Source organism: Bombus fervidus, chromosome 15, assembly GCF_041682495.2.
Source record: "Bombus fervidus isolate BK054 chromosome 15, iyBomFerv1, whole genome shotgun sequence".
In the NCBI taxonomy this organism is placed as follows: Eukaryota; Metazoa; Arthropoda; class Insecta; order Hymenoptera; family Apidae; genus Bombus; species Bombus fervidus.
The window spans coordinates 4,196,814-4,214,969 of record NC_091531.1 but is presented as its reverse complement, the minus strand read 5'-3'; the positions used below and the strand labels follow the sequence as shown (position 1 = coordinate 4,214,969).

Sequence of the window (18,156 nt, the reverse complement as noted above, 5' to 3'; positions counted from 1 at the left end):
AAAGAGACGCTTGCGAACCCGCCATTCCTGTCCACGCGTTTCGATTGATCGAGTTTTGTTTACGTCACTAGTGATAATCAACGGCAATTGGCCGAGACAAGCGGCAGGCGTCTGCTATGAGTGCTAGGTATGACAGTCGACTAAGCGGCATCCGACGCGACGATCAGCAGACGGTACAATGTCTTCGTCCTCGCAAGCTCAGCTGAACGCAACAGCTGTAGAGAATTTTCGCGAATATTTGCGGATACCTTCCGTCCAACCGAACATCAATTACGGTAAGCAATTTTACATATTCGATCTCTAATTGTATTTTCCTGATTTATTTGCCACGATAAACAACGCGAATACTCTTTCAATCATCACGCGTGTACCTTTAAGCACGTACGATCATGTAAAAATTATGCACGCATATTGTGTACCGGAATACGGACTCCGTCATTTCCTTGTTAAACAAATTACGCATTTTTGCTATACTACAGAATTTCTAGGTTTGCATGTTAAATCCTTCACGTTAATTCACGATGCTCGCACGTTTTCACATGGGGACAGAACAGACCTGCCAGTTAGCCCAACCAACCCAACTTCGAAGCGTCGGAGACGCTATCCAGCCATTGTATGCCCCACCCTGTGTGGAATGTTATTTCTATCTCTGTATCTTTTTATCCAATTGACGGTGTGCTTCTAGACCTTTTGTAAAATCATCTCCGAACTTCTGTTTTACTTTCTGACAAAAATTTGAAATTTAGCGTGGATGAATTTGGCTTGAATATGATCATTACGCAAGTACGATTCGTGACTGACCTAAATTACACGTAATTAGAAATTCTTTTTAATTCTCGTATTGCATTGTTTGTTTTTTATGTCTGTTCAAACTAATTCAGTTTACCGACAATAACGAGTCGTCGGAATGATGATTGCGCTGTAAATATTGGATTTTATAATTTATCAAAACAGTTACGTCAAGAGTAATTAACTGTTTGTATCTTCGTAAATCTCTTCGTAAGAAATTTCGATCATAACGAAAGATAAGATAATTTTGTTTATTATAAACAAAATAAGATAACCGATACGTAAAAGAATTTCAAAAATTCTTGCTCCAGTTATAAATAATAGGATGATTTGATATCTTTGTGTTAAATATAGATATATGATATTAATTAATTGATACTAATTCAAATCTTTCATTTTGCAGATGACTGTGTTGCATTCCTTCGAAAACAAGCAGAATCTCTCAGTTTACCTATTAAAGTGTATCATGTCCAGGCGAATAAACCAATTGTTGTCATAACGTGGATAGGAACAGAACCAGCAAAACCAGCTATTCTATTAAATAGTCACATGGATGTTGTACCTGTATTTGAAGTACGTATGATAACATAAACGTGTTAATTTTTAATTTCTCAGAATTCTGTTATTCCATTCGTATGATCTGCAAAGCGATTGACTTTTGTTTAGTATTTTATAAGTAAACAAGTATTTTCATTACCAAACCTTTCATTATCACAAAGTGATCTTCGGTCTGTCTTATAGTATGAAAAACATATTGATATGGTATGAGAAACGTATTGAAAAAGTTGTAAACATCAGTGTATCAACCTTGAGGAAACATATGCCGATACAGTGAACTAATACCTAATACTAAGACCTGAGAAATTAATATTAAAGAAAAAATCTAAATGAATAAATATAATTGACAAATAAAACTTTTCAGGATAAATGGACCTATCCACCTTTTAGTGCTCATATGGATGAGAAAGGAAACATTTATGCTCGTGGTAGCCAGGACATGAAATGTGTTGGTATTCAATATTTGGAAGCAATTCGCCGTTTAAAACTTACTAAACAACATTTTAAGAGAACAATCCATATCTCCTTTGTACCTGATGAAGAAATAGGAGGAGAACTTGGCATGAAAGATTTTGTACGTACCAAGGACTTCAAAGAGTTAAATATTGGTTTCTCTCTGGATGAAGGTGTAGCTTCGCCCGAAGAATATTTTTATATGTTTTATGGCGAAAGAGCAATTTGGCATGTCGAAGTAGAATGTAAGGGTACTCCTGGTCATGGATCCATTTTACATGATAATACAGCTGGTGAAAAAATAAGAGTTATAATTGATCATTTTATGGACTACAGAGCTCAGGAGAAAGAAAAGTTGAAAGATCCAAAAGTACAGCTTGGGGATGTTACAACCATAAACTTAACGCAACTGAAGGTATATAGTTTTTGGGGATGTATTGCTTAGCTTATATTTTATCATTCACATTATAATTTTATTTATTCATGCTTTTATCTTATATTTTGAAGAAGCATAATTAATTTGTGTTTTAAATATTACATGTCTGCGCGTTTAGGAAAATATTACACAGTGAGTCAGTTTTTTAAATTTTGATGTTTAAAAACAACGAAATAGAATATTCCGTGTTGTACTAATAATGGAAAAATATAATTTGTTTCAGGGTGGCGTACAAACAAACGTAGTACCTACTTCGTTAACGGCAATTTTTGATATTCGAATTGAGCCTTCTGTCGATCACATCGAGTTCGAAGCTATGATCAAAAGATGGTGTGAGGAAGCTGGTGCCGATGTTACGTATTCGTTCGAACAAAAAGATCCCAAGATCGAGAACACAAAGTTAGACGATTCTAATCCCTTCTGGATCGCTTTTAAAAAAGCTTGTGACGATCTTAAAATAAAATTGCAAATAGGAATCTTTCCAGGCGGAACAGACAGTCGCTATATAAGACAGGTAAATATCCTTTCTATTAACTTTTTATTGGTATAAAACGGTAAACGATATTCTGTCAACTTTTAATGGTGTAAAACGATAAACAAATTTTTAAAAGTATGCTTTCTACCTCAGGTTGGAATACCTTCCATTGGTTTTTCACCCATGAATAAAACGAAAATACTTCTTCACGATCACAATGAATATCTGAACAAAGATATATTCTTAAAGGGCATTGATATATATATGAAAATAATACCAGCAGTAGCAAATATCTAACTAGATGATCTCTAACAGCACACGCTTTTTAAAATTGTGTACCTTTATTTCAAATACCAAAGTCAAAAATTAAGATTAATAATAGGAGTTAAGAAGAAATGCAGAAGTTTACTAACGTTCCTGAATGAACGAAACATAGTGCAATAACTCATAAAGATTTAGAAAGTTATATATGTTTCAAATATTTATAATTGTTACAAAAATATGTTTTTATTATTATCAAGTTGTTATTAATTGAAAGATTTATAGAAAGCCATAACTGTCTAGTGGAAGTAAATGTATTAACACGCAGTTGGTCTCAATGATTAAGGAATAACTTGGAACAAGACTGAAAGAATGTAGAACAACAAACAAATGGTTTAGAAACGAAGTGCGTCGTTGATGAGTAACGAAAAGAAGGTCTTATTGAGAGGAACAAAACACAACAGTCAAGTCATTTGGAACCAGGTATTGGGAAATGCATTTATCAATTTCTTTAGTGAACTAACTCTGAAATCAGAATATGTTATTCAGTGTACAAGAACAATTGATACTATTTTTTTAAGCACAAGTTATGTTGTAAAAAATCAAGTACCATACTAAAAAACAATGAATGTTTTATTTTTGATTGTATAATTGTACGTAGCAGCATTTGAGACCATTTAATGTTCCTTATTATCTGCAAAGCGTAGAATTGCTGAAAAAAGGTTTATAAACATATATTATATATACATAATGCACATATATACATAAATGTTTAAATAATTAAATATATTTTATATAAACCATGACAAAAACTATGTCTATGGTAATTATATATTTTGCACAATACAACAAATATATTTCTTCTTTTTCTTCTGCGCTTTATATCACATTGACTGCGAGATCATGAACCAATCTCAAATATATGTATTTATTTAAAAAAAAATAGATATAACAAAGCTATTGATCTCGATGGGCTAAAGAATTAATATTTTGCCCAAAATTCTGCAACAAATTAATCATATTGATACACGTTAATGTTATATTTAATTCGATACAGTGAGTACAAATCTGTTTCACAGGGTAACGTTGACTTATGTTTTTCCACATAAAGTCGATAAATATGTATGCGTGTGTGTATATTCCCGCCATTATTGCTGTGGTTCATTCTTGACGGGACTGCCGCGCTCCCCTCCCAATTAGAACGATGGACTCGTCCAATGTTTTCGATTTACTGTCACGAATGATTTTCGCGTTTCCAGCATAGATTGTAAAATATTTTACATTTAGGGAATGATAAAAAATATTAAGATTTTTTTGAGTCGCACATGAAATTAAAACATATCGAAATATAACGAGAGTGAATGATTTTCTGTGCATTGTTTGGATTCGGCCATTTTGAAGTGGGGAAGGTAAGGGAGAAGTCGTACAATTGTTGCCATTCTTAACGCGGATACTGCAGTGTCTATTGATTGATTGCCGATTTAACGAATAATTATTAGTAAAAAATTATTACATTTAATAGAGATAATAATTCTGTAAAAAAATAGAAAAGAAAATTCCCTGGTGCGTATCCCTTTGTCAGCCATGTGCATAAGTACATCGTTTAAAATGTCCTCGCAACCCGTAGTGAACAGCCAATAAGGAGAGGACGGTAAAGCCACGTGACTGCGGCCGGCCAATCGTCAGGACGAGATTTGAAATCGTGCGTGGTCTTTGTTCACGAGCCTCCCGTCAACGTTACTTCAGTTCCGTAAAGGGGGTCTTGTGTCGGTGTCCGTTTATACATGGTCGCTGCCAAAAATCGCATAATTCTCTTGTAAATATATGTGTGAAAGTGGTGCTTGCCCGCGAGGACGACGTGCTTTAAGGATTGTCAAACACACGGTAGGTCTAGTTACGCTTTATTTACGTGCCGTTCACGCAAGCCTCAACGAAAAATTATGAAAAAATATTTCGTCTTAGCCGGCCCGCCGAGCCATCCTAGCTTTCGAGTGTCAAGGTACAAGGGGGCAGTCATGATGCTTTCAACTCTAATTTTTTTTTTTTTTCTACCTTTCTTCCTGCACGGAGTTTATTGAGTATTACGATACATCTATGTTTACGTTCGTGTTTGCACACGACTGTTAATAGCAGCGGATTAATCTGTCAGTAATTGAGCGGTTCGATGATATTTTTCTTTTTTTTTGCCCCTGCGCGTTGCCGGTATTTTTAGACCGCTTGGACACGATAAATTCACGATCGGCCACGAGATTCATACATTTGCCGCGCTCCGTCGATTCGATAGCGTAGGCGGCCGTGAGCACATCACCATAGCAATTATTTATCAAGCGTACAACGCTTCGTAAAAAATAAACAATCGGTTGGCTGGCTCGTGTGTCAAATCGAACTGAATGAGTGATTCATCGTAAGCAGAATGGACCTCGACGTAACTTTCGGCGGGAAGAGAGTGAGTGTATTACCGGGAAACCTCACTGATATAACATATATTTCCGGTGATGAAAGCCATTGTTTTGCCGCTCAATGCACTCCGTGCAATGTCACGTTTGCACTCGTACGACGAATCGTCATTTTGATTCGGGGTCGTGTTCGCTAGCGACGAGAGAGGGAATAATTAATGTGCACAAAAATTATTTTCGTACTAGTATTTTCTTCTTTTTGATAAATCATTTTTAACGAAAAGAATTAATTTGTAAATAATTTACGATATTCGTGTCCACATAAATTATGGATTTCTAATTGCACATCAAATTAAAATCTTATACCGCTTACTGCTTTAATCGACGTTTGCATGTTGCACAATGTCGTTTTACGTATGTGTCATCAAAAAAGAATTACCATCAAAGATGGCGAAAGATTAACAAATTAAGCGATTTACACAGTGTTTATCGAGATTTATTGATTCGTGGTTAAAAAGCTTATTATAACAGAGTTATTTTTTTTTTATTAACGTCGGTTGCAGTCTACGCTTAAAATAATTAACGAAGCTAGCCGAAAGTTTCCCTCGACTTGGCGGCAAGTAATCAATAACAGGAGTAGCAATTAAAAGCCCTCGTTTTCAATTGGGATTAGAAGGATCTATGGGAAATAATCTATTGATTTTAAAGCAAAAGTGATTTACACGATGTTATTAAGAATGTATAATGAACTAATTGTAACGTTAGTAGATGTTCGTAACGATATATCATTCGTAGAAGATTTATTGGTTTTTGTGGAATCGCTGTCTCAGAAAAGGAGATTTTTTGAAAATATTGCGAATAACGAGTAGTAGGGAGGGCCCCTCGAGCACTTTCAAGCCTCACCGCCACGAAAGCTATTGACCGTGGGAACCTTCTCGGAACTCTACCCCTCGCCATATGCCCACCGCAGGAAATATCCTACAGGCTCGACCGAAATTTACTTCGCCATGTTTCGTGTTCACGAGTTATTATTTGTCACTGAGAAGAGTTCCCTGGCTCGCGTCAATATATTTTTTTCATTTAGTATTTTTTCTTTTGCGTTTCGCTAAAGAAAAGTTGTTTCTTAACAATCGAATCGATGCTGCCCGTTTTCATGCCCTTTCCTTTCTTTTCCTTTTTCCTTTCATTATCAGTATGCTTCGAACAAATGTAATCGTTTTACGAATCAAAAGCACAATTACGCTTAATATGGATTCACATATTTTAATTTATTATTTTATTTCCTAATACGTGTAGCGAAACAAGCATTTTTACAAACTCTAAATTAGACACGTTACAAATAAATCGGAATCCGTTTTCGTCAGTTACTAAAAACATTGTAATTACACGTTTCAATGACTTTTTGCCTCGTTTTTTTTTTTTTTTCTATTTATCAAAGGATCGTTGGAGACGAACATTTGATTCGCACCATTGTTTAGAAACGAAACTGAGAGAGTGCCTCTCGGACGCGTTAGAAAGTTGTTTTAAAAGATGTGAAAAGATAACCGTAAAAAAAGTTGGTGAATTACGGTTTCATGCGATGCTTATAGCTTCGGTTCTCCTACGGTTATCAAACAAAACTCTCCCGTAACGTAATTTTTCGGAGTAACGATAACGCGATGAGTTTTGCTTTACACGTTTTAGTAAACGGTAGAAAATACCATCAAGTTGAAAAGTGTTCATTCGTTCGCACGTGTTTTCATTTTCATGGTGGCTCTGTCTGGTCTGTTACGGTTAAATCTAATCGAGATCAAGGATCGATTTTGCGCTGCCGTATTACAACACGCAACAACTTGTAGCTTGCGTATGTTGAGAGAAATTCGCTTTGCCGAATGCAGATTGCGTGCCATTCGTAGCAACACGCGAAATTTTTCATGAAACTGAATCGGTTCTCTTGGTGAAAGCAAAATGATTCAAATAGAAGGAGCAGTTCGGTCGAATTTATTTCATGCTTCAAGTTATTATCGAAGGTCAAATAATAACTGACGCGTTTTTACCATTTTATCTTCCATGTATCAAAACTGTTTCTAAGTCGTCGAAGATATACAAAGATTACGTATGTAATGGAGCCCGTAACGATAAGCCGAGAGAGATTTTTTTCGCGCCAATTTGCCATTGGCACACGTCCACGTGTACATGAGGTTCCCGCGTTCGATCTGTGTGTCTTTCTCCCTCTCTTTCCATCGTCGATGTGCAATATCGTATCGAGTACCTACTACGAACTTAATCTTCCAGTTAGTGATGGCATTTGAGTCTCAATTTCGAAACGATTCGATATTTTTCAAGATTGTCAATATTCGAATCACTTGGAATTTCTATTCGAAATTTAATAATATATCTATAAAAATAAAATATATACATTTATTTATTTAAAATTCCTGAAAGTTTTGTGAGTTTCGACAGGTCTGGGAAGTTTGACGAGTAAATGCGCGACATCTTTTTCCAATTACATTTATTCAGACAGTATCATAAATACTTTACCTTTTTCATTTTTAAATTTACCTTTTTCATTTTTGTATCTTGCAGTACACATTACGAATGTATCAGAGTTCTTGTATAGAATCTTTTGCATAAAAATATTATTTTTATTATTTAATTACTACTAATTATATATATTATATAGAATACTACATTAATTTTAAATAGGATTTTCATTAATCAATAAATAACATGCATAATCAATAAGCCTATTTTTTTACAAATTTTTGTCCCAATTATCAGAAAAACCTTTCCCATTCTCATTCTTTCGTTTCAAACCCTGCGAAGACTCAAACCTCGAATCAAATCTGATTTGAAATTGTTTGCTACGTACACAGACTCGAAGCGATACGAGGTGTTCCTGATCCCATCAATTCCAACTCTCGCAAGTTATTTCCCAGTCTATTTCCAACTGATACACGCGAATAAAGATAGCGATAAATTTCTTGCTATAGGATAAGAGGGTACACTGTTCCGTTAGAGAATTACCGCGCGGAATAATCGAAGCGTTAAATCGTATTCATGAAATATTTGATTCGTAGAAAATATTTGAGGAGTAATCAAGATCGATCGAACGGTTGACAGGGATAAAAAGCTATGTATCAGGAATCAAGAAGGAAGGCTATAGTGGCTCGGTGCATTTTCAAACTGTCTTGCGGCAGGCAAGAACCGAGGCGTACCACCACTAACGACAGCTTTGTCGTGCGTTAGTGAGCGTGCACGCGCATACGGCGTCAGGCAGTGCAGACACGCTCATAGCTCTTTTGCAAACACTGGTCGGCCGGCGCGGCGCGGCGCGGCGGCAGGGATATCAGATCGATACTCGGCGAAAAGCGCGGGTAGGAGAGGAGAGCACGGCTATACGTATATATGTATCTCTACGGTTGGTCCATCGCAAGATGCAGACTGCCGGCTCTCTCTTTCTCTCTCTCCCTATGCGTTCGCGGATACGCCCCACCATCCCTTTTAATATCAAGCAAATTCGTCGGATGCACTCTACTAATCCGCACGTTATTTAACATCTCGCCAGGATACACTACCGCGCATAAGTATTTACACATTTCCAGACTATTGGAATTATATGAAATATATTTAAAGTAAAAATCATTAATCTAATTCTCGCTTCTGATATTATTTCAGACAACCGTGTACAGGTAGTGGATATCGTTACAGATAGTAGAGCTGATGTTAATTAGTATAAATAAGAAAGCAATCATCGAAGGTAGATGAAAATTGTTTCTACGGAAATAGCCAAGTTAAGTGACTTTAAGCGTGTCTGTTCAATGTTGAGATATTTTCAAGTACGTTTTAAAAGTTTCTACAGAATTTATGAAGCGTCAATTATTTATTAGAGATATAGATGCAGGTATATTCCTTGTCTCAGTTACAATTTAGCCAGAACATATGGCATTCCAAGAAGTAAAGAATTGCCAGTAGAGAAATGATTCTTCTATCATAATGTTGAAAATATTATGAAAATACCAATGTTTTGGTTGGACTAGACCGAGCGTCTAGTTAATTATGCACGGTAGTGTACACTGGAGAAAAACAAACAGAGTGTCTCCTTCTTCTTCTGTCTTCCATTTTCCTTTTTTCGTCGTTAGACACGACGAGTTTCGACAAACAGAGGAAAAGGATTAGTTACGTTGTTCCTAAGGAGTGGGACGCTGCACGATGGTGGAGGTAAATCTTTGTAATTGCTCGATGACTCATCGTTTACATTACCGCTCTTTGTTATGGAAGATAAATTGTATAATTACTATATTATAAAGTATTATTAACGTAGGGAAGAAAAGTAACAAAATGGGAATAATTCGAGTATCTCGTTTATAAAGAAGTATCGCGTTGAAGAGCATCAAGTGACTCGCTGCTCGGAAGATGAAGTATTTCTTCCGAATAGATAAGGAAAGCGAAGATTATGTTGCTCAGGCGGAAGCGGTTCATCTTCTCGTCTCGCTATGAAGTTCCACGCGTTACTCTTTTTTTACCAGTCTGATTGACCTCGTTGGGTAATCTCTGGAGCCAAGAGGAAAAAGAAGCTAGCTGTGCTCTCGATCGTTTCAACCTTATAGCGCGAAAATCGTATCAGAAAACACGTGGTTAGATCGACACAATCAGCATCGTACGCCTCTTACGGCTAGAAGACTTTCACGTTGTTCCACTCGATAGGAAGCTTGTTTTCACGCGGATGCCTGTCCTTCGTGATTTATTTTCAAACCATGAAAATTATGTCACCGGTAACGTCGACGCTCTTCACCGCCTCGTGTCGTTTGTAGTTCGTTTGTGCGTCTTTTAAATGTTTTCGTACGAGTCGCTCGATGATTTGTTTGCGCCGTTTCTCTTTGTCTTCGGCGAAGCGATCATCTTTGCATATAAACAGGCTTCAGAAAATATTGAAGGAAAGTAAACAAATAAAGTATTTTAGGATTATACGTTTTTCATGAATATGTTGACTATTGTGATTGTAAAGTTTGAAACAAAAGTGAAAATGTACATGGAATCTATAAGATATTTACTGTAAGTACAAAAGTGTTTAAACAGCGAATTACTTACCTGAATATTGGCTGGGGACATATTTAATACTTATTACATGTTTAAGATGGTTATTCATGCTGTATAATCGCATTTCACTAAATATATATTTGCAATAAATATCTCTTAGTTCCTATGTACATTTTCAGATTGAATTTCAAATTTTAACCAATACAGCCGTAACAGTCGTTTTTAAAATTGAAAAAATCTACAGAATTCATATAATGTATAAATTAAAATTAAAAAGAAATGCGGTACTCCATAAAGATTCCACAAACATCCGCAGTCTACTTGTTAGTCTAATAAAATGTTTAAAATGTTTTATGTAATGTATACAATGTAGAATCGAATTTTCTATAAATGTTCACATTTCAAATACTTTAGTGGGCCAGTAACAATAATTTTGTATAGCGAAACGAGCTGCTGGCACTCGTATCAGTTACTTCTCGGTGAAGCTTCTCCGATGATTCGTAATTGAGACCCGCATACGAATCATTTCGATGAACTCGAGTTGGAGTAAAATTGTTAGTCCCTCGGTTAACGAGAAAATTGTTACTTCTTCCAATGCTATTTGACGTTGCCCTTTTCCATAGAAAATATTCTCCTCACGTTTTTCCATATACAGTCACAAAGGGGACCCCATCGTTAGAGGAAATGGAAAAATTCCAACGATAATTTCCAAGGCCAAAAATTCTGATACCTGGGTTTAGGATGTTTTTGTCAGCAGCTCGTTGAGCCGTCCTAACCGATCCTTTTGCTGTAGCGTAGCAGAAATAGAGACAACAAAGCGTACAATGTGCATTCAATAGTTTTGTACAAGTTGGCAGGAGATAATTCCTCATAGAAAGATAACAAAAGAACAAGGAATAATATTTTTTTTATGACGCTGCGTTTTCGAGAAAATCGAGTCCGAAAATTTTATTTATTTATATATTTATTTATTAACACGTTGAATGCTACGTCAGTTTTACAAGGTTTGGCCGTAGCGCCACGATGAATGTTTTATTATGCGATACATATAATGTTGAAATATTACTTGCGAGAGATATGTTATGTCCTTTTCTATGTGGTTGCGTCCCGAGACCTTTCATAAACCATAATCCGTCACTCGGTCATACTTATTTTAGTCAGCAATAATCCTAAAGAATCGTTATGAGACTTACCATTTCTTATTTTACTGTTAACTCCCTGAATTGTTAACAATACAAATTTATGACTATTGACATTTGTTCAAACGATGTATTCCTATTAATCTTGGTGCGTTAGTCACCGGTGACCCCCATGGCATTCAACGTGTTAATTAATTTATACAGACTGTACACCCTACAGTATATATCGTTAGTTACAATTGGAAGAACAGTTAGCTTAATGGTAAGAAAGTAAAGTAAGCAAGGCAGAAAGTAAATGACGCTTGAAAGTGTGGTTAGGACAAAAAAGATGGGTATCTTCGTAGTAGAAATTAACATTTAAGACTATCATTATCAGGCCTGACCAAATAACCGGTTTCAAAATTTCATTTAAAATATACGCTCGTCGTTATTTCTTTTGTTCATCTAACTTTATGTAAATTCTTATATTAACAAAAATTGAGAAATCGAGTAATCAGATAACATAGGGACTTACATAAAATTAGGCGAACAAAAGAAGTAACGATGAACGTACAAATTTAAATTAAATTTTGAAACTGGTCGTTTGACCGGACCTGGTAAGAGTAAATTTTTATATTGACAAAAATTGAGAAATCGAGTAATCAGATAACATAGGGATTTACATAAAATTAGGCGAACAAAAGAAGTAACGATGAGCGTACAAATTTAAATTAAATTTTGAAACTGGTCGTCTGATCGGACCTGATAAGAGTAAATTTTTATATTGACAAAAATTAAGAAATCGATTAATTAGGTAATATAAGAATTTACATAAAATTAGGCGAACAAAAGAAATAACGATGAGTGTACAAATTTAAATTAAATTTTGAAACTGGTCGTTTGACCGGACCTGGTAAGAGTAAATTTTTATATTGACAAAAATTGAGAAATCGAGTAATCAGATAACATAGGGATTTACATAAAATTAGGCGAACAAAAGAAGTAACGATGAGCGTACAAATTTAAATTAAATTTTGAAACTGGTCGTTTGACCGGACCTGATAAGATTAGTATCAAGATAAATAATTGGCCTATTAATAAAATATCTACAATGTTGCTATTAATACAATTTGACCATAAGAGTCTCTGTCAAGTATACTTGAACTTGAATCGAAAGCATGTTATCCTACGCGTGAGAACGATTAAAAAATGTGTAATCAAATTTTTCCCTAGAGTCTGAACGTGATTTTTAGTTAAGAATTTAATTAAGAAATAAATTTTCAAATTTATTTTTCTCGGAAACAGAGCGTTTTACGAACAAATTTTATCCTACATTTTTTACTTATTTTCACACGTGGAACAACGTCCTATCGATTATTTTCTTCCATTCAGTCCGAAAGTGCCCATGTTCAAGTATACTCGACAAATTTCCAAATTTAAATTTCTCAAAAACCAAGCGTCATGTGAACAAATTTTGTTCTATACTTTCTTCTTATTTTGTCATAAGGAATCACTTGATAGCCGTTTGTACCTAACTTTTGGACGCTCTTTGTATTTTGAATCTGACGAGAAAAAACAAAAAGGAGCGCATTATCGGAGCAGCGCGTGATACCTGTTCGCACATTGGCCAGTGTTCTCGTTCACGTGGCCTTGTTTAAACTTTTTATCGGTTATGTAACGAGTAGAGAGAGAAAAAGAGAGGTAGAGGAGAGAAGAGCTGGAAGAAAAGATCACCGCTTTCTCAAGCGTTTTGTCGTCGTGACGAGCGACCGACGTATTTCGGTAATTTCTATATTAGGAAGAAATTTGTCCGAGGATATCTACCTTTTTTCTTTCTCTATTTATTAAATATTCAAAGGGATTATTATTGGGAACAGAGGAACTTTCTCATTGAAAAGGCTAGCGTGTAGATCGATGGAAAGATATCGCAAAGTCGGACGAAATCGTTTGATCGAAACAATGCGATTCGTTGGTGCATCCTTTCGCCAGTCTAAGGCCGATATTTGCTTATTGACCGAAGAATACTATTAACCCGTTAGCTATTTCACATTGTTTCGATGCCGCAATAAAATCTCGCATGCAAATGTTGCTCCACAAACGCTTACAAAAGCTCCGGATAATAATAGCCGTCTCCGAAGCGTTTCTCTGTAAATTGCGTTTATATTCTTTTTAAATTGGTAGGACGCGATTTATTCGCATAATAGTTCCATCAGGGTCATCGTTACGCAGATGCATGGAAAGGGGAGAGAAATTGCGTGACCTATTTGCATACAACGGCGGAGAAAGAAGAAGAAAAAACGTAACATCGTTCGATACCCCCGAGTAATCCCCGGATCGCGAACATTATCGGCGGAAGTATGGCCCGTTGAGGAAGTAGCCGGTAAGCACCGCGGCCATGGGAAAAGATCTGCCGTGAGATGTCTTGTGTTTTCACGACCGTGAAACCGACGTTCGACGTATACGTGCTTTACACATTCTCCGTGTACGTTGAAAGGTTGAGTTGTTCTCGTGGAACGTCGTCGGAGTCGACTTTTTCCCCCCTTTGCTCTGTTCTTCATTAGAAGCACGGAGAAAAAATTGTCGGCGTATCACGGTAGCGAATCGGTATTTCTTCTTGGAATAATTTTCGACTTTCGAGGCGGCTACGAAGTTTACTGCGGCACTTGGCGATGGCTCGTCAAGCGCTTCGAATCGCATCGCTTTACTTTACACGGCGAAAAATTCGAATTTCTTCGAGTAGAATTCGATACCCGAAAAGCTCGCGAAAGTCTCGAGGCTCTTTGTTATTTTGCTAACTTTTGAGAGCTTGGCGTTTAATCGATATTTTGCAAGCGCTTTGAATGCTTCGATCCGAAGGCTATCGTTGACAGAAGATGTTAAAGAAACTCTGGCAAGTTCAAGATATCGGAAATCCATTTACGGGATCATTCGTTACGACATTGATGACCTACAAAACTTAAACGGCTTGTAGACGATCGATATATACATATGGCCAATATTTCAGCGTCTCGAAGGTCTAAATAGGTTTGAAATGAAAGAAAAAGGAACAGGTTCCCCGATAGTGGGAGAAAATTCGTGGAAAAGTTTCTTTATCGCTCGAGTATGCATTTTACGTATCGAATAACGAAATCCTATGTGAAGTTGATGTAGCATTTTATACAGGGTGTCCCAGTATTGATGGTACAACCGTGGAGGGGTGATGGTACATGAAAAAATAAGTGGAAAATATAGAATACATTTTGTTCACTCGAGGCTTTGTTTTCGAGAAAATCGACTTTGAATTTCCTCCGAGTACGCATGCACTTGACTGTGTCATAGTTAAACAGATCACGTTGCAACCATATGCTGTAAGTTTATGAATAATAATAAAACATATAATTCTTAAGATTTATCTTATAGTCATAGATAATAAATTAATAATTGAACAATATTACTCACATATTTAATAAGAAAATTTTATCGAAAGCGATACATTCGTAACGTATACTGCAAGCTGTAAAGATGAAGCACGTGAATAAATGTATTTACGATAATTCAAAGCTTCCGGACTTTCTTCAACGCTTTACGTTAATAGCGTTGTTTGAAGAAAAATAATCAAGAAGCTTGCGAGATATCGAATACCAATGGAACATTCAGTATCCGTCGAAACTCTCAAGACTTCCAAGACTTTCAAGAATTTTAGGCTATTCGAATCCCATTCAATTTCCACGATCTTGAGAAACAGAGAGTCGTTTCGAAGCTGAGATTCGAATGCCCATGGCAAGTGGCATCGATCGGAAAGTAGTATCGTGCAAGCAGGTGGAGCGAAGGGAAAAATTAATAAAGGGCAAAGGAGAAGAATAGTTAGGGTATCGAAGCATGAGAAAGCCCGAGTAATCGAGTCGGCGCTAAAAATTCGTAGCTACCTGCCAGGAAATACTTCCGCCGTCCGACACGCATCGACTCTTTTCTTGGCTGTAATGGTAGTTTCGAGAACAAAGGGACGACCAGCTTTACACTTGTACCTTGCAAATACCACAAAAGCGATTCCGTGGTCTTTCCATTCCCTTTTGACAAAAGTATTTCTTCGGCTGGGTAAAGTGGCGGCTTCCCACTGTTTGCGAATTATTGGTCCACCTCGAAGTTCTCATCATCGATGCAAAGAGCCCCTTTTTGGATCCCTTCACCTTGGCAAATTCTCGGAAACAATTGGGGGAACGCGCGCGTTCCAAAATTTCATTTAATCTACAGCAATAGTAGGATACGATGAATTTCGTCGATCAATCGTATCTCTTCGATATAGGAGAATTTAATTAATAGTTTCGATGAATCGATCAAAATGTGGCTGACGTTCTATTCGAAACGATCTCGCCCTGTATTTTTTTTTACTTGGAAGTAGTTTACAATCAATTCTCATAACGTGAATAATAAATGATTATCGTATTGATTCTAGCCGAATCTAATGTTCAGATCTAGAGGGTAATGTCTTTTTAGCCTGCGGATCTGATCCGTCGTGTCACGTAATCGACTGTGCGTAATAACTAGTGCGTTTTGGTTGTTAATTCTTACGTTATTGTTGAAAATTTTGCATCTTAATAGCCGAAATAATGGTATAGCTAACTTAGTCTAGCACATAAAATTATACATATCTCAATAGTCGTATCTATTACTCAATTTGGATATTTCTTCTTTAACTGTAGGTATCTTGAGGTCGCAATGTATTGTTCGTTGGTAACATACCAAGCTGCATCTATTAAGGATTTTAGAGTTTTTCATTGGAATCGTTGAAGAATTTCTGAATGTTGGAATTAATCGCTGTTTCCCATAGTTGGATCCCATAGGTCCTGTATAAACGATAAAACTACCTACTGTTAAGACGAAGCTACTTCTAGCAAAACCAGTCAAGATGATACGAAGAAATACGTAATAATAGGATATTTTTATATTTAATGATGTTATTTTCTTACAAAAGAAATTCCACGTTACGTCGTACATTTTTGGCATTGTTAATCCATCTGGGACTGTGATCCCTAAACGAGGATTGGCATAATTATAAAATTGTAAAACCCAGTCATTTCGACTGGCATGATAGTGTTAATATAGCGATCAGATCGGCTCTTTGCTATGCTCCCAATGAATTTTGGAGATCGTTTCTCCCAGCCGCATCGAGCGGTTCAATTTGCGTTCCTTTCGCAATGTGCCTGGAGCTTCGATTTCATTTTTGGGAAAATAGAAAGAAGTCGTAAGGAGCTAAATCTGGTGAGTACGAGTAATTAATTTTTATATTAGGCTCTTACGACCTCTTTCTATATTTCCAAAAATGAAATTGAAGCTTTGTGTTTTGATTATACCAATAAAATTGCCTCGCAAGCGCTTCTCCCTGAAGAACAGACAGTCGACGCGGATGGAGAAAATGATTTCTAAAAATCATTTGGGACATAGCAGAACTGACCCGATCGCTGTACCAATGCAAAATCAAGGGATTATGTTGAAGAGGACGGACACCAAATTTAAATCGGATCGTTAATAATTTTTTTAAAAACATTCGATAAATTATTAATAAACATTTAGAAACGTAGTTCGGATCTTGTTTGATAATATCTCGTACTGTTTCTTCGCTATCATTTCAGGTGTATTATTACACCTTGCACAGTTTCCGCTGTTCCTTTTGTAGTCATCGTCATACATATCTTGATCACCGCTGAAGACGAAGTTAAGGAGACTAGGACGGCTGGAAGAGGCGCGTTGAAGGTCGAATTTTCGCTAACGACAGGGGGAGAAAGCTCGACGAGAGGGGCGCGAGTGCCTGCAAGAAAATCCAGCTGCAGAGTTCGACGACACGTAATGAAATTGACTGCTCCCGGCAGCTGGCTGCCGTCGAGAAGTAATACCGAGCAAGGATAAAAACACGTCGAACTGTATTCGGCATTGCAAATTTATAGCCAACGTTCGTACGATATTTGTCTCTAGAGTAAGCTGGTTGTAGCAGAGAAAAAGGATATCTGTGAATAGAAACGTATACAGTGTACAAACATTACCAGTGCGTTCTATACGTAGATATAAAACTAGAGCAAGACTAAGTAGCGAAGAGTTCATAAATGTTTCATTAAAATGTTTCATTAAAACGGTAACGTGAAACGTGAAGCTATATATATTTATGTGAGCATATTGAAGTATCGTCTGCGAAGTTGTCAATGCAAAGTTTATATCCGTGTGCTACTGAAATTCATCGTTACGTATGCCATTTAACGTTATGTATCTTGTATTTAATCTAACAAAGAGAAAAAGTATCGACATACGTATCTGTCGCATTTAATATTCTTGTTATACTAACGTTTTAATAAAGCATTTATGGACTTCTTGCCACGTGACATCTTACTCTTACTTTTATCTATAGAGTACACTAAGTTCGTATATTAAATTGCGGGACACCCTGTATACTACTTGCATCAGTAAGACGAATAAAAGTAAATTAACGCGTAACGATAGGAAAGGATACGATTGATCAGAGGCCGTTTCATCGAATCGTAAAATTATTCGTGCACCGTAAATTGCCCATATACACGAATCGCAAAATTATATGCATCGTAAATTAAATTAAATAATTAAAGCATTGCCGCTGTCTTAATGCCGCGCCGGCATGAAATTAACCGTACCTATCTCGCTTGCTAT

At 36.4% G+C, this 18,156-nt stretch overlaps 2 protein-coding genes across 2 annotated transcripts in view; both read left to right on the top strand.

The window, feature by feature from the left end:
- Nucleotides 1-126: 126 nt before the first annotated feature.
- Nucleotides 127-3,227, top strand: LOC139995051 (aminoacylase-1). Its single transcript, XM_072018196.1, has 5 exons — nucleotides 127-275; nucleotides 1,193-1,362; nucleotides 1,712-2,215; nucleotides 2,460-2,750; nucleotides 2,865-3,227. The coding sequence occupies exons 1-5, from the start codon at nucleotides 179-181 to the stop codon at nucleotides 3,006-3,008; spliced, it is 1,206 nt and encodes a 401-aa protein (XP_071874297.1). The 5' UTR covers nucleotides 127-178; the 3' UTR covers nucleotides 3,009-3,227.
- A 1,474-nt stretch (nucleotides 3,228-4,701) lies between these two features.
- The window catches only part of Jumu (Forkhead box protein N4 jumeau), a 29,549-nt gene continuing 16,094 nt past the window's right edge, over nucleotides 4,702-18,156 (top strand). The window contains exon 1 of the mRNA XM_072018163.1: nucleotides 4,702-4,856. The gene's annotated coding sequence lies outside the window, so the exon portion shown is untranslated. The remainder of the gene's footprint in view (nucleotides 4,857-18,156) is intronic.

Bases quoted from the DNA above. Each gene is read 5' to 3' on its own strand.
- LOC139995051 (XM_072018196.1), top strand. From the start codon at position 179: ATGTCTTCGTCCTCGCAAGCTCAGCTGAACGCAACAGCTGTAGAGAAT. The intron at 276-1,192 runs GTAAGCAATTTT...TTCATTTTGCAG, and splicing joins CCAACCGAACATCAATTACG to ATGACTGTGTTGCATTCCTT. The intron at 1,363-1,711 runs GTACGTATGATA...AAAACTTTTCAG, and splicing joins ATGTTGTACCTGTATTTGAA to GATAAATGGACCTATCCACC.